Source organism: Nerophis lumbriciformis, linkage group LG32 (genome assembly GCF_033978685.3).
Source record: "Nerophis lumbriciformis linkage group LG32, RoL_Nlum_v2.1, whole genome shotgun sequence".
NCBI lineage: Eukaryota > Metazoa > Chordata > Actinopteri > Syngnathiformes > Syngnathidae > Nerophis > Nerophis lumbriciformis.
This window is the reverse complement of record NC_084579.2, coordinates 25,103,033-25,120,448: the sequence shown is the minus strand read 5'-3', so window position 1 is coordinate 25,120,448 and position 17,416 is coordinate 25,103,033. Positions and strand designations below refer to the sequence as shown.

Genomic DNA, 17,416 nt, shown 5'->3' with positions numbered 1-17,416 from the left:
AGCAACCGCCAAGGTAAGCACCCGCCCCCATAGAACAGGAAGCGCTTCTTCTTCTACTGTAAGCTACCGCCCGCCCCCGGAAGAAGAAGAAAAAACGCGCGGATATCACCGTATGTTTCATTTCCTGTTTACATCTGTAAAGACCACAAAATGGCTCCTACGAAGCGAAAAGGATCCGGTTCATAAAAAGACGCAATCTCTCCATCCGCACACGGATTACTACCGTATTTCACAGCAACTGATATTCCTGTGAACCGCACTGTGGAACGGGAGCACGTACGGTGAATATTCGCACCACAGGGAATGAGAAGTCATCCTTCACTGTGGTTCTAGCTTGCCATGCTAACTTCCACCCATGGTGATATTCAAAAGGAAGACCTTGCCAAAAGAGACCTTTCCAGCCGGCGTCATCATAAAAGCTAACTCGAAGGGATGGATGGATGAAGAAAAGATGAGCGAGTGGTTAAGGGAAGTTTACGCGAAGAGGCCGGGTGGCTTTTTTCACACAGCTCCGAAGGCGAACACACCTTCACTAAGACGGGCAGACAGCGCCGGACGACATACGCCAACATTTGCCAGTGGATCGTAAATGCCTGGGCAGATATTTCGGTCACAACTGTGGTCCGAGCTTTCCGGAAGGCAGGATTCACAGAACAACAGCGACACTGACTCCCGATGACTTCGACGAGACGGAACCGGCCATTTTGGATACCACGCTTGCGCAACTTTTCAATTCGGACACCGAAGACGAAGAATTCGAAGGATTTACGAATGAAGAATAACTTCAGAAGGTGAGCGCTATGTTTATTTTGTGTGTTGTGACATTAACGTTCGAGCAACATTATGTTACTATTGCTCTACACCATTTTGAATTTTACTATGTTTGTGATTGCACATTTGCGTACATTTTGGGACAGAGTTGTTAGAACGCTGGTTTTCAATATATTATTAAAGTTTGACTGAACTATCTGACTGTTTTTTTGACATTCACTTTAGCGCAGCGTTTTTTTGACATTCACTTTAGCGCAGCGTTTTTTTGACATTCACTTTAGCGCAGCGTAGGCGCGGCTTATAGTCCGGGGCGGCTTATTGGTGGACAAAATTATGAAATATGTAATTCATAGAAGGTGCGGCTAATAATCCGGTGCGCCTTATAGTGCGGAAAATACGGTAGTTATAGTTTATTTCCTAAAAAGTAATATTTCATGAATGTATTTAGTTACCAGAGAAAGTAAAGGTAGTGATACTTTAATATCAGGCGTGAGCATAATGGTCAGGACTTGTTCTGTTTTGTGTTGATGCTCGGAGTTCCGATGTACATGAATCCACCATTGATTGCTAGATAAGTGGAAAGGTGTGTGGAGAGGTGTAGCGCTTAATTTGTTGACGTGCCGTGTTGGAACTGAGCACAGCTGTCCACGTGTTAAAATTCCCCTCTCACGCTGGCAACATTGCCATTTATTTCATAGTTCTGGATCTAAAAATGATGTTAAATAAAATTCCCATCAAAACAGACAGTAGTGATTTTAGGCTTGTTTTCTAACGAGTTTCAGCATATTTTTGGAACTTCCACTTTTAGCTCCACGATGTGGGCGGGTGTGCATCACCCTGCTGACGTCACCTACAGAAGACTGGAGGCAATTTTAAATTGCAAAGCTTGTGTTTTGGTAGCATCTTCATCCTGAATAATGTTAGTTTCACGCATAATTTGAAGGAATGATCACCAATGTCTGCCAAGTGCATTTTTGCAGGTTGTAGCAATACAACTAAAGAAGGGGTCAGCCTGCACACATTTCCAAATGATGGGAATATGAGTAAAGTATGGACCTCTCCTGTCAAATTGACTCGCGCAAAATGGGACAGAGTGTAATTTGCAGCGATCATTTTAATAATTCTGACTTCAAAAAAGAAGGGTTGGTCGGAGTTTGAATGGAACAATGTAAAAGACTCAAACTTAATGTTTTCTGAAAATCAGTAGCAACCTCGAGGGGAGAAAGACTGAGTCAGAACCTGTGGAAAACTGAGAAAAAAGAGCAGACAAGGCAAAAAGAAGGTAGTATTCTAGTTTGTGTCCTCTTCTACAGATGATTTCCTTAAGATGCTTGAGGAAATGCTGAAAGAGCATGAGGAGACACAGGCTGTGGTGTCTATAGAAGAGCACGGAAGTCCGGAAATGACGATTATTTTTTTATTATTTCTTTTTCTCATAATGTTAACCATATCAGTTTTGAAGTAATCATGGACCAGGGCGTCAAAACATGTAATAAAGTGATCCAAATCATAGTTTTCCATGCTTTTATCCACACGGTCTATGCTGGGAAATGGGCTCCAGTTCTGTAGATGACGTCACACAAAAACTGGCCATGAAAAGGGGGTGTTCAGAGTACCGATTACTCAAAAACTAATTGATATTATGGAGAATGACCCCCAGATTCAATTTCAGGAGCAGAAAATAAATAAAATGAACTTGTTGGTGAAATTTCAGTCATCTGTAGGTCTTTTAAAGTCAGAATTAAGTTAAAAAAGTGCGTCAGACTGTGTGCCTTTTAAAATAATAACGCGTCACATTTAAAGGCATGAAGCATAAAAAGGGGATTACCGTATTTTTCGGACTATAAGCCACAGTTTTTTTCATAGTTTGGCCGGGCTCCAGTGCGACTTATATATGTTTTTTTCCTTTTTTATTATGCATTTTCGGGCCGGTGCGACTTATACTCCGAAAAATACGGTACTCGTTACCGGAAAACAATAACTTTAACAGTTACTCCTAACACTTGTGGTCAACTTCTTTTTACACTTGTGTGACAAGTAAGTACATTTGTGTGTATACTTTTGTTACTTATTATTACATTTGAGATTGTGTTTTTTTTTTTTACTGCTAAAAATGTTAGTTGTTAATATGGTTAATGTTCAGAGGTTACTTTAAACATTGCCTTTTAAATGGTTTGACACTGGAACTGATTATATATGTTTGTATCATATACTATGGGAAAACTTGGCGTTCTAAAAACAAATTGTGTCCGGAGAATTCAGTGTATTGGGAGCTTTTTTCCTTTTACTACAAAAAGCAACACAAACAGATTTTCTATAATAGAGTCGATCCCCACCTAATCGTGGTTCAGCATCCACAGATTTACTTTCTCTGCTTTACATCGTAAATACCAATTATTTTTTCAATGTTAACATAAATCGTAAGTGGTTTAATGGCACTATCTGGTGGTGGGAAAAGTGTGCTGCAGCTATGAATCCTGTAGAGGGCGACTTATCACAAGTCAATTCAGAGTGGTGTATAAAGAGAGTATAGCCCACTAAACAACAGGCGCCATGACTGCTACCAAGGACGTGTGCGGCTCCGCATGCAATTGCAGTCGTTCTGACGTTAGTTTTCTTGACCAAATCAACCACAAAAATATCTAAATATAGTTGGAAACAAACTCCAGCTCATAAACTTACAATAGAACATGCTTTGATTTCGTGAAAGTATCATTTTGCGGCCGTATTTGACACACTCTGCTGCTACGTTCATGCAGTGTTTAGTGACAAGCAGGCTATATAAAACCCATCCAACGGTGCAAAAAAAAAAAAAAAAAAAATACACAGAACGACCCCAAATATTTTTGAGCCAAAATCTTCATAAACTTTGGACCAACAATCCCGGAGAAATAGTGGTTTTTGTGTAAAATATGTCAACTGTGGTGTATGCCTCCAATGTATTTGTAATCACTGTACTATCTATGCCTGTGCTTTCAGACTTAGACAAACTTTATTGCTCCACTATCCTTTTTTACTACACCTAAAATGTTATTTTTACTTTTTCAATGTCTGTCTATTTGTGTTTGACTTTCTCTTCTACTGTTACCCAATAACATTATCTTAGTTTTACTGAGATTCAAAGATAGTCTGTTTTTGTCAAACCATCTCTTTAATTTGATAATTTATTCTGTTATTATTTGTATTAGCTTCTGTGTGTTCGGTCCTGAACAAAAAGCGAACGTCATGTCGGGTGTTTACCTCGTACAAGACACTAATCGTTGGCTCTTCTTTCGGGGTTGTGGGGAAAGCGATGTACAATCTTTCCACAATTCTCATGGGTAAAGCAGCCCATGCTGCACAAAAGGGCAATCTTACACGTGGAAAAACTAACGAGCAAGCGCCACAAACACATAGCATTAGCTTAAAGTTGGTAGCAGTCATGGCGCCCTGTGGTCACGTGAGTGCCTTTTGACCAATCATTGAGGAGGTCGTCTGAAACCGAGTTGGCCATACTCGTTATACACGACTCTGAGTCAAGTCATTCAACATTTTCCAGCAGGAAGATGGTTTGACAAGACGGTATGTTTTGTAAACACAATACTGCATGCTTGTATTTGTTAATGTATAAAACTGAATTCAATAACCGAGAGGTTGAGGCCATCAAAACAGGCATTTCTTTTTATGGGTGAGTACCGTATTTTTCGGATTATAAGTCGCAGTTTTTTTCATAGTTTGGCCGTGGGTGCGACATATACTCCGGAGCGACCTGTGTGTGAAATTATTAACACATTACCGTAAAATATCAAAAAATATTATTTATCTAATTCACGGAAGAGACGAAGCAAAGGTCAGCAATCGTCACACACACGTCAACCAATAAGAATTCGGCGGGGGAGGGTCATGGCAGAAGTGCATTGTGGGTCATGGGATGCTAACTGCTATATGCTACTGCCGTAGCTATTAAAATGGATCATTTAAAAAAAAACTGAGAAGGGCTGAACAAAAATGGCAGCGAAAAGGAAATCATATACTGCAGATTACAAGCTGGACGTAGTGAAATATGCAGCAGAGAACGGCGATCGAGCAGCGAAAGAAAGGACGCTAGCGGCGCATACCAGGAGCGACAACGAGGAAGAAGATTTCATCGGATTTAGCGATTAGGAGTGACAGATTGTTTGGTAAACGTATAGCATGTTCTATATGTTATAGTTATTTGAATGACTCTTACCATAATTTGTTATGTTAACATACCAGTTGGTTATTTATGCCTCATATAACATACACTTATTCAGCCTGTTCACTATTCTTTATTTATTTTAAATTTCCTTTCAAATGTCTATTCTTGGTGTTGGATTTTATTAAATAAATTTCCCCCAAAAATGCGACTTATATATGTTTTTTTCCCCTTCTTTATTATGCATTTTCGGCCGATGCGACGTATACTCCGGAGCGACTTATAATCCGAAAAATACGGTAGATTGTTCGCGATTATTGACCAGGTTTACGCTCAACTGGACATGATTGTTAATGGACAGTGCATGTCGTTGATTTTGTAAACCCAAAGTATAAAACAGCTTTATCTAAATGCCCCAAAAGGAAAAGAACCCGCCAGAATAAATAAATACAAATGTAATAATCAGAACAAACCGAGTGCTCACTAACATGGTGTGAGGACTTTTGGCATTATAGCGGTTGAGAGCGGAGGGCCAGTGAGAGCGTCCAGAGAGGCGGCAGCAGCCACAGGGGGGACGACAGGGAGGGACGGGCACCTAAAGGCGACGCCGTGTCCGACGTGCACGAGCACACCTCGTAGCCGTTCTCGGCATGGTCCGGGCGATGGTGCACGTTGACTCTGGTCTCGGTGCTTTTGGGCTCGGTGCCCGGAGAGTCCGACTGCATCTCGGTGCACAGCAGCCAGTCTTTGGCGATGAGGCGCGGGTAGCCCGCCTCCACCTCCATGTCGCTGCTCGGCACGCGCCAATAGTCCTTTCCCTTGAAGAAGTAGGACGAACCTGTGCAGCAGACGACAGGAAACAACTTTAGGAGGATGATGGCCACCGCGATGCATGTGGGTGTGAGGATGGTGTTTTTGGTTTGTTGTTTTATCTATGCATGCTGCAATTGTATGGGCCTAATATTATTTATTGCTAACTTTTTGTTTTAATCGTTATATTTTATATCCTATCCCAGTTGTCCCCAACCTTTTTGTAGCTGCGGACCGGTCAACGCTTGAAAATCTGTCCCACGGACCGGGGGGTGGGGGATGGGGGGGTTTGTCATAAAGAAATACAATCATGTGTGCTTACGGACTGTATCCCTGCAGACTGTATTGATCTATATTGATAAATAATGTAGGAACCAGAAATATTAATAACAGAAAGAATCAACCCTTTTGTGTGAATGAGTGTGAATGAGTGTAAATGGGGGAGGGAAGTTTTTTGGGTTGGTGCACTAATTGTAAGTGTATCTTGTGTTTTTTATATGTTGATTTAATAAAAAAATATATAACATTTTTATTTTTTATCTTTTTTTTTATTTCTTGTGCGGCCCGGTACCAATCGATCCACGGACCGGTACCGGGCCGCAGCCCTAGGGTTGGGGACCACTGTCCTATCCTATTTTCTACCATTTTCTTTTTCGATGGTGGCTGACATTTTTTCTTAGTTGGTAGCGGTTATTTCTTCTACGATGGTGGCTTTTATTTCTTCTTTGTTCTTCAGAGGTGGACGGCGGAGACTTTTTTCTTCTTCGTTGGTGGTGGCTATTTCTTTTTATTTGGTAGCGGCTAGTTCTTCTTTGTTGGTGAACTATTTCTTATTTGATGGTGGCAGCGACAGTATTTATTTTACGATGGGGCCTACTATTTCTTCTTTGTTTTTTGGCGTATTTTGGCAGAATATTTCTTCAGGTCAGGCATTGAAATTGCGATTTGAAATGAACACATTTTAACTACCGGTATTCCGGGATAACCACAATGTTAGTCCGAGTTCTCATTGATGCTGCATGCCCAACCCTAGTAATTTGAAATTATAATTATTTGATACTCACTTATTCTGACAAATGCTTTAGACTGCAATATTGTTCAATTAAAGACACTTCTTAGATATGTCTAACTTCTGTGCTATCGTGTGCTTAGTTGTTGCATAGCTGGCTAGCTCCTAGTTACCATGTTTACCTTTTGTAAATGACTTCACTAAAATACAAGAATATAATTACCTTGTGAGCATATTTAAATGTTAACTGGCTGTCCAGTTTGCACAAGTAAACCCTGCATGTATCGGAGCTTAAACACTTTACATGCAAGCCGATATCAACCGATCATATCGTATTGGTTTTGGACTGATATCCGATATCAACATTGGATGGGATATCTCTGGTCCAAAGTTAAAAAGTTAAAGTACCAATGATTGTCACACACTCACTAGGTGTGGTGAAATTATCCTCTGGCTAGGTTTGTTTGATTGGCGTATGGTAAAAATCCAACTAGTTCATTACCCATGATCTATACTAGTAGATATTACACTAATTTGTTTTGTCAGCTGTAACACTATGCTAAAATGTTGATGTTTTGTTCAGATAGTTTAGCTTATATTGACTTACAGTTGATTGTTGTTAGCATCTTTAATGCACAAAATGTATAACTACACCACTCCTTGATTTAATTCTGAATTATGTACAAGAGTACACTAGGGTTGTACGGTATACCGGTACTGGTATAGTATCGCGGTAATAATGAATCATAAACGGTACTATACTCTGTTTGAAACTTCACAGCGCGTCATCACGTCATGACATTGCTGGGTTTACGAGCAGAGGAGCAAGTTCGGCAGCGCACAATCACGGAGTACTTACAAGCAGACACAGTGTGTAGACAGAAAAGGGAGAACAGAACTAAAGATAAAGGTGAAGTTATAACACTGAAACGCCCTCAGGAAGAGGTGCTTTAAGACATGGCTAGCTAGCTAGCGGTGAACGTCCATTCGCCATCGGCAGTGTTTTAGCTACTTCTAAATCACTAATCCTGGTCTCCATGGTGACAAATAAAGTACGTTTCTTACAAGTATCATCCCTGCAGGATGAGGAATAGCTAAACATGCTTCACTACACACCGTAGGAGCATACGATAGCTAACAAATGCCATGGGTGGATCTACACCTGACATCCACTGTAATGATACAGAGTACAATAGCGTATCTAGTCGATACTACTATGATTACATCGATATTTTTTATCGTCACAAAGTCTTTTTTTCCTTCTTTTAAAATTCATATTATGTTTATAAACTCAGGAAATATGTCCCTGGACGCATGAGGACTTTGAATATGACCAATGTATGATCCTGTAACTACTTGGTATCGGATCGATACCTAAATTTGTGGTATCATCCAAAACTAATGTAAAGTATCCAAACAACAGAAAAATACGTAAGTGATTATTACATTTGAACAGAAATGTAGATAGAACATGTTAAAAGAGAAAGTAACCAGATATTAATAGTACCGTATTTTCCGCACTATTAGCCGCACCTAAAAACCACAAATTTACTCAAAAGCTGACAGTGCGGCTTATAACCCGGTGCACTTTATATATGGATTAATATTAAGATTCATTTTCATAAAGTTTAGGTCTCGCAACTACGGTAAACAGCCGCCATCTTTTTTCCCCGTAGAAGAGGAAGCGCTTCTTCTTCTACGGCAAGCAACCGCCAAGGTAAGCACCCGCCCCCATAGAAGAGGAAGCGCTTCTTCTTCTACTGTAAGCAACCACCCGCCCCCGTAGAAGAAGAAGCGCGCGGATATTACGTTTCATTTCATTTGTGTGTTTACATCTGTAAAGACCACAAAATGGCTCCTATTAAGAGACACGCGTACAACGCAGAATTCAAACTCAAGGCGACGAGACGGAGCCGGCCATTTTGGATGCCGTATTCGCCCAACTTGTTAATTCAGACACTGAAGAAAAATTCGAGGGATTTATGAATGAAGAATAACTTCAGAAAGTGAGCGTTATGTTTATTTTGTGTGTTGTGACATTAACGTTCGAGCAACATTAAGTTGGGAGTGAACAGAGTTGTTAGAACGCTGGTTTTTAATATATTATTAAAGTTTGACTGACCTATCTGACTGTTTTTTTGACATTCCCTTTAGCGCAGTTAGATGCGGCTTATAACACGGGGCGGCTTATAGGTGGACAAAGTTTTGAAATATGCCGTTCATTGAAGGCGCGGCTTATAACCCAGGGCGGCTTATGGTGCGGAAAATACGGTAAATGAATAAGTGGATTAATAATACATTTTTACAGCTTGTCCCTCATAATTCTGACAAAATAGAATGATAAAAGACACAATATGTTACTGCATACGTCAGCAGACAAATTAGGAGCGTTTGTTTGCTTACTTACTACTAAAAGACAAGTTGTCTAGTATGTTCACTATTTTATTTAAGGACAACATTGTTCTTCGATTGCAAACATATGTTGTACTGTAAGATTTTTTGTTAAAATAAAGCCAATAATGCATTTTTTTTGTGGTGCCCCTCATTTCAAAAAGTACCGAAAAGTATCAAAATACATTTTGGTACCAGTACCGGTACTAAAATATTGGTATTGGAACAACACTGGAGTACACTATGCCGGCTCGCTCCTCTCCCTTCAAACACTCCTGCGTAGCTTGACCAAAAAACAACAACCTTACGTTGCTGTAAAGGCCGTGATTGGTCGTCTGTTTTACATTAATTCCTATTATTTTCTATTGTCCTGTGCTATATTAGAATATTAGAGGGAACCGGTCGATCTCAGAATTTTAATGCCTTTTACTTATCTTGTTCTCTTTCAAAGACAATATCAAACTAATACAGTAATTTGCATTTCAGTACTTGCACTGTATGCTGAATCATCTCTGGTCTCATTAAGAGTTGCCAACAAGAAGAGAACACACATATCATCAAGGGCTTAATTTCATGAATCAGTGATCCGGCTTTCATTTTGTTTACGTTTTCCCTCTCAGTACTCCGCCACACACAGCGCGCCTTATGCTTGAGACACAGCCGGATTAATATGGAACATGGACAGTTTGCATAATTTCCAAAGGCGGTAGATGTGCACGTGCATACATTGGATTTTTTTTTCTAAAGGTTGTTAATTTATATTTTCTCCATCCGTTTGTATATCAGGTGCAAAAAAGACAAGCAGCTTCTGCATTATTTGATAAATTGTTTTTGTTAAAGCAACTATAATGAAAGAAGGGAGTCCATTTGTATTATAACACCAATTAGGCTTTTTTGTTGATTAATTTTATGCCCCACACACCACATGCATAGTAATGTTAGTGTTGATGCCAATGCAAACGCTAACAGGTACCCAGCATCAAAAATAGTGCTTAGCTTGACTTTTTATTGAAGTGACTTATTAAAGTAATAATTATCATTTATTCAAGTTTTCATTTGATTTATGGGTGCTTGTACATGTTGTAGTTGAGGCTGATACATTTATTTTTGGGACATTAGTAGTCTTGATGCTCGTGCTAACAGACATTTTACACTCTGAACTAAGGTAGCAGGGTTTAAATCTCAGTCAGGGTAAACACTAACATGTACCATCATCAAATATCACTTATATTTGTATGATAATAACCATATATATCTTTTTATGCGCTATAATTTCTTTTTACTAATAGGTACTAGCTCTTACATTGTTAAGAACATTTCTGGCCCTTTGACACGGTAAGCCGCTACTATTTCTCATACGCTTTAAACCCTGCGGCTTATAAAACGGTGCGGCTAATTTATAGATTTTTCTTCGTTAGCGGCCTTAATGTTTTATATTTAACAAACAATTTTCATAAAACACCACAGACACACTGAACATGCGTGTTATTGTCTGTGCTAAGGCACCGTCTTTTGGAAGAGTTGCAGGTGCCGCAGGTTGAAAATGTAATTGAACTGGAAGTATATCCCGTTTCATCTACTAGTCATCTGTAGCGTTTCTGTTTAAAAAGATGCGTGCTGCAGAAGCAACATGTCAATACGGAAGACGCTTAATAGTTCGTCTGTCCTCTTGATGGGACATTTGAGGGGATAAATGTTTATTTACGAAAACTGTGTTGGCCCTGTGATGAGGTGGCGACTTGTCCAGGGTGTACTCTGCCTTCCGCCCGAATGCAGCTGAGATAGGCTCCAGCACCCACTGCGACCCCGGAAGGGACAAGCGGTAGAAAATGGATGGATGGATGGATTTTTTTGTTAACATGAACAGGATGTTGAGGTAATTCCCTTCTTTCTTGAGCTTCTTTGCTCATAAAATGTGAAATGATTAATAAAGGGAAAAAATATATTTAATCATCATAATCAAAATTAATACACAGCAACCTTGTGATTAGTCTAATGTTGTGCCTTAAGTCCTAAAAATGGTGCAAGCATTGAGGTTAATTTATTAAAAAAAATTATTTACTGTAAAGCAGAAGTACGATTTTTGTTGTGTGATTCCTATTGTACGTCATAGCTTGAAATAAAAATGTGATATATTTATTCGTGTTTATAAGTACTGTACAAGCACTGCAAAGTGCCCATGCTAAAGCTACCAAAATATGAGAGTAGGGATGGAACCATAAACGGCAATAATGATAAAGTGCGGTAAAACTCCTGACGGTTAGTAGTATAGTTTTTAAAAAATGATCAAAAAACGTTATTCAATATTCAACTTAAATAAACTCCTGGAACGGCCAGTGTTAGCTCGCTAGCTATCCTAAATGCTAATATGAAAACATTCCTCATTAATAAATGACAGTCCAATTAAAATGGGTATACAAACATTCCTGTGAAGTGCACAGCAATCTAAAACCTTTACAAATTAAAACAGAATAATATTGTAGCGGCTAGCTACGGGGTGTTAGCCAATGGCTTTGGCTGGGGGGCGGGACTTCCGGGGAAGTTAGGGAAGTGACGTTGTTGACAGGAAGTGTTAGTTCGAGTTTTGCCGGGAAAGAGGGGAGACGCACATTGGAGCTGTTGTGTGGTTACATTGCATCTTATTACAATAAATACGAGACAAACGAATAAGTCTATGAGCCTACGTTCCTGGGAATATTACACTGGTGTCAGAAGTAAAACCGGCGTTTTTCGAAAGAGACTTTGTCGCGGTAAGGACACGCTGCGTACCGCGCATTAGCCAGTTAGCTGCAGTCTGTGAGTTAGCTAGGACCGCAAGCGTTTAGCATGTTTAGCTACGGTGAGCATAAGTTTAAAGTGGAGCGGGATGACGCTGTTTTGGAGCGGGTGACCGTCGAACAGCCGCCCTCCTGCTCGCACACGAGCGGCTCGTCGTCCCGTGGAGATGTAAAGATGTCGCCGCTGCCGCCGCCGCCCACAGCTTCCCCGCACGGCGCGCCCCCCCCACCGTCTGCTGCCTCAGTGAAGACGCCAAAATTTGCCGGTGGATCAGATTGGGAGGCGTTCCACGCTCAATTTGAACTTTTGGCGGACGCTAGAAGGTGGGAAGCAAGGGACAAAGCGTTACAATTGGCTTTGTGTCTGGAGGGAGAGGCTCTTTCGTGCCTCCTGCTGCTGGATTCTGAACAACAGCGGTGCTACGCAGCCCTGGTGGGGGCGCTCAAGAGGAGGTTTGGGAGATGGTCTCAGCCAGCGCTTTTAAAAACTGAACTGAGAGGGAGGTGCAGGAAGCCTGGCGAGCCTCTCCGGGGGCTCGCTAATGACATTGAGGGCCAGGTGCGCCGTGCATATGGTCACCTGCCTGCTGATGCACGGAATGAGCTCGCAACTGACCTGTTTGTTGGAGCCATTACTCCTCCTGACCTGCGCGTGCAGGTGCAGCTTCAGCACCCGAGGTCCCTGCAGGAGGCACTGGAAGCTGCTGTTGAGAGGGAGATGCTGGGGAGTGCAGCTGCAGCCGGGGAACTGGAAATGAAACCCCATCCAGTGAGGGCGGCATCGTCACACACGTCTAGTGACGGGGCTCCGGCTTGGGCGACAGAAATTACCGAACTACTGAGGTCGGTGACTCTGCAAAGTCAACGTGGCCCGCGCCCCATGCAGGTCTGCTGGGGATGTGGCCAACCTGGACACTTTCGCAGGGAGTGCCCTGCCACTCGTCGTGAGCCGGGAAACGGCGCCGGGCCCGCATAGTCAGGGGTATGCGGGCCCTTATGTCCACCGCGGACCCTGACTCGCCAGCCCAGGCTCGTCAAGCGGGGGAGGGAGCCCAACAGCACAGCCAGGGGGGAGGGGCTCCATCCCCCCAGAAGCAGACGACGACTCGCCTTCTGCTCCTTCTTCTCGCTTTCGGGCACCCGGAGGAGCCCAGCGACACAGCCAGGGGGGAGGGGCTCCATCCCCCCAGAAGTAGATGACAGCAGTGTGCCACCTATGGCGGTGGGCTGGACACGGGGGGGGCCAAAGGTGGGGGCTCCTGCCACGTCACTGTATCTGTCCAGGGGGTGCCTACCGTGGGCCTGGTAGACACGGGGTCATCGGTAACGCTGGTAAGACCGGACGTTCTGCCCAGCAGTACACCACTTGAGCCCACAGCAGTACAGCTACGCACAGTCACGGGCCAGCTAGCTGCTATGGTGGGGAAGGGGTTCCTGTGGTTGTGCGTGGGGGGAAAGCCAGTTCGCCATCTAGTTTGGGTGGAAGACGTGCAAGACTGCTGCATCTTAGGGCTGGACTTCCTCCAAGTCACTGGGTGCCTGCTAGACATGGGGAGGGGTACACTTAACTTCCCGGGGGGCCCTACAGTTGCCATGGGTACCCTAGTTTCCGGGACCCTGCCCGTTTCACCGCATGCCTCTACAGTCTTGTTGCCTCACACCACACCTAGTTACTACCCCTGCCCTCTCCCTGTCTCCCTTCAGCCAATGAGGGGGGAGACAGAGCTGTGTATTACCCGGGGATGCCAGCCCTGGGCATCCCTACCCACGGCCCCCCACCCGCAGCCATCACACCCGGTCATGGGGGGAGGGGTGTGGAGGGAGGAGTATGGGGACTTGGAGAAACAGCAACAGGAGCAGCTGAAACAGCTGCTGATGGAATTCCAGGGCAGCTTTGCAATGAATGAGAGTGAAGTGGGAAGAACCCACTTGGCAGAGCATGTCATAGACACTGGCTTGGCGCGGCCCATCAAGTGCCACGCGCGCCGCATTCCCCTCGCTCGACAGCAGGTATGTGACAAGGCCGTAGATGACCTGCTGCGGGCCGACTTTATTGAGCCGTCTGAGAGCCCCTGGGCGGCACCTGTGGTCATGGTCGCGAAAAAGAAGGCTGGTGATTGGCGATTCTGTGTGGATTACAGACGGCTGAACGAAGTAACCACAAAGAACTCTTACCCCCTCCCCCGTATTGATGAGTCCCTGGACCTAGTTTCCGGCTCCTCGTGGTTCACCACTCTGGACCTTAAAAGCGGATATTATCAAGTACCCCTTTCTCCTGAATCTCGCCCTAAATCCGCCTTCTGTACCGGCCGGGGCTTGTGGCAATTCAAAGTCCTTAGTTTTGGACTCTGCAATGCCCCCGCCACTTTTGCCCGGCTTATGGACAAAGTGCTGGCTGGTATACCCCGCCAAGAGTGCCTGGTATACCTGGACGACATCCTGGTACATGGGCGTTCTTTTGAAGCAGCCCTCGGGTCCCTGAGTCGAGTCCTGGAGAGGATTCGAGCAGCGGGCCTTAAACTGCACCCTGACAAATGCAGTTTCATGCGGCGAGAGGTAACCTTCTTGGGACATGAGCTGGGTGCCGATGGCATCGGCGCCATGGGCGAGAAGGTGCGGGCTGTGAGAGACTGGCCTGTCCCTCGGGACCAAAGACAGCTGAAGAGCTTCATCGGGCTTGCCTCTTACTATCGGAGGCACGTGCGGGGTTTTGCTACAATCGCCGCGCCCCTATATCGATTGCTGGAAAAAAGCAAAGACTTTGTGTGGTCCGAAGGGTGCCAGGAGGCATTCTGGGGGCTGAAACGGGCCCTGTGTGAAGCCCCGGTACTTGCCCCACCTGACCTCACCCTGCCCTTCTTACTGGACACTGATGCCAGCGGAGTGGGGGTTGGGAGGGTACTTGCACAGCAGGAAGGGGAGAGGGTGGTGGCCTACTTCAGCCAGAAACTCACAAAGTCGGAACGGAATTACTGTGTCACCCGCCGAGAACTCCTGGCAGTGGTGCTCTCTATCAGACACTTTAAATATTACCTGTGTGGCCTCCCCTTTGTGATTAGGACTGACCACTCTGCCCTCCAGTGGCTAATGACTTTCCGGGAGCCGGAGGGGCAGGTCGCCAGGTGGTCGGAAGAGCTACAAGGATACCACTTTGAAATAGAACATCGGCCAGGTACTCGCCACTCTAACGCGGATGCGCTCTCTCGCCGGCCGTGTGCAGCAGACGGATGTCGTTACTGCGAGCGCAGGGAAGCTCGGGAACAAGAGCGGCGGGCAGAGGGCGCCGAGTGTGCGGCCGTCAGTCAGGCTGATAACGTTGACTGCAGGGAACTACAGACTGTAACGAATGCTGATTGGAGGCACGCGCAGGAGGAGGACACAGACCTTCAGCCTGTCTTGCAGTGGGTGGAGGCTCGGCAGCGCCCACCTTGGGAGGCGGTGGTACCGTTCTCCAAGGCTACCAAGGGCCTGTGGGCCATGTTTGACTCACTGCGGGTGTCCCAAGGTGTGCTACAGCGGGCATTTAAGGCCGCGGCCACGGGGGAAGAACAATGGCAGGTGGTGGTGCCAAAGGGACTGCAAGGGGCGGTGCTTGAGGCAGTGCATGGGGAAGGTGGGTCTGGACATTTCGGGGTCGCCAAAACACTTAAGCGGCTGCGACAGGGGTTCTATTGGGGTCGGCAGAAGAGAGATGTAGAAGACTTCTGCCGCCGCTGTGACCCCTGCGTTGCCCGCAAAGGCCCCACTGGGCGCTCACAGGCACCGCTCCAACAGTTCCCAGTGGGGTGCCCCATGGACAGGGTGGGGGTTGACATTACAGGGCCGTACCCACGGTCTGACAAGGAGAACCACTACGTCCTTTCCGCCATAGACTATTTCACCAAGTGGCCTGAGGCATACGCCATTCCCAACCAGGAGGCAGAGACCATTGCCGATGCCCTGGTGGAGGGCATGATAGGTCGGTTTGGCGTCATGGCGTCTTTGCACAGTGACCGAGGCACAAACTTTGAGTCCCGGGTGTTCGCGGCCTTGTGCGAGCGCCTGGGCATTCACAAAACCCGCACTACCCCATTGCACCCTCAGAGTGATGGGTTAGTGGAGCGGTTCCACCGCAACCTGGGAGACCAGCTCGCCATTGTCACCTCCCGCCACCAGCGTGACTGGGACCAACACCTACCACTGGTGCTGATGGCGTGTCGCTCTGCTGTCCAGGAATCCACGGGGTGCACACCGGCACTTCTCATGCTAGGGAGAGAGATGCGCACACCAGCAGAACTGGCCTTTGGCCGCCCACCGGATGCCCCGGCCTTCGCTGCAGGGCCAGAGTACGCCAGGAAACTACAAGACCGGCTGGACTCCGCCCACAGTTTCGCTCGGGAGCAGCTGCAGGAAGCTGGTGTAAAACAAAAACGCTACTATGACGTGACGACCCGAGGGAGGGACTTCGCGCCAGGCGAGTTGGTCTGGGTCTACAACCCGATTCGGAAAAAGGGCCGCAGTCCCAAGCTGGACAGCAAATGGACAGGACCCTGTAAGATACTCCAGAAGCTGGGAGAGGTTGTGTATCGTGTCCAGCTCCCCCCCCGGGGAAGGAAGGTGGCCCTCCACAGAGACAGACTCGCCCCCTACCCGGGGGGTCCCCCTTCCCCTGCCTCGGATACACAGGTGACCTCTCCCTTGCCCGCCCAGCCCTTTACCAATACCCCGCTTACGCCCCAGGGGGAACCAATTTCCCCACTCCCCTCATCCCCCGCCCCCTCCAGCTCCCGCCCGAGGACTGGCACACCCGACCCAGCTGTTCCACTGCTGGGGGATGGAAGAGAGCGGCCGAGGCGGAAGAAGAGGCCTCCGGACCGCTTGCAAGACTTTGTGGTGTCCTTAGACTGAAGGACAATAAGAGAAGGGGGTGGGGGGGTTTGTGAACCTGCTTTTGTGTGATGTAAGGGTTATGTTTGTTTACACTGTTGTGTTTGCACTTATGGGGTGCTCTGATTTACATGCTGCTATGGTGTTGCCAAATGTTGCCTTACGGGTCAGTCCTCGAGGGCGAGGACTTTTTGTAAGGGGGGGGTGATGTAGCGGCTAGCTACGGGGTGTTAGCCAATGGCTTTGGCTGGGGGGGCGGGACTTCCGGGGAAGTTAGGGAAGTGACGTTGTTGACAGGAAGTGTTAGTTCGACTTTTGCCGGGAAAGAGGGGAGACGCACATTGGAGCTGTTGTGTGGTTACATTGCATCTTATTACAATAAATACGAGACAAACGAATAAGTCTATGAGCCTACGTTCCTGGGAATATTACAATATAAACATATCAAAACACTCAAATAAGAATAATATGGCTTTTAAGAAGCCAGAACACTAAAGGTTTCTTCTGCCAGGAAAGTATATTGTGTATATTTGATTTATTTTTTTGATTGTAGCTGAGATAGACTCCAACGCCCTGCGACCCCAAAGGGAATAAACGGTAGAAAATGGATGGATGGATGGAAATAAAACTTGGTTC

At 45.6% G+C, this 17,416-nt stretch overlaps 1 protein-coding gene across 1 annotated transcript in view; it reads right to left on the bottom strand.

The window, feature by feature from the left end:
• Positions 1 to 353: 353 nt before the first annotated feature.
• Positions 354 to 17,416, bottom strand: part of LOC133574884 (matrix metalloproteinase-17-like) — a 178,215-nt gene continuing 161,152 nt past the window's right edge. The window contains exon 10 of the mRNA XM_061927220.2: positions 354 to 5,765. Within this exon, the coding sequence (XP_061783204.1) occupies positions 5,437 to 5,765 (329 nt within the window). The 3' untranslated portion in view covers positions 354 to 5,436. The remainder of the gene's footprint in view (positions 5,766 to 17,416) is intronic.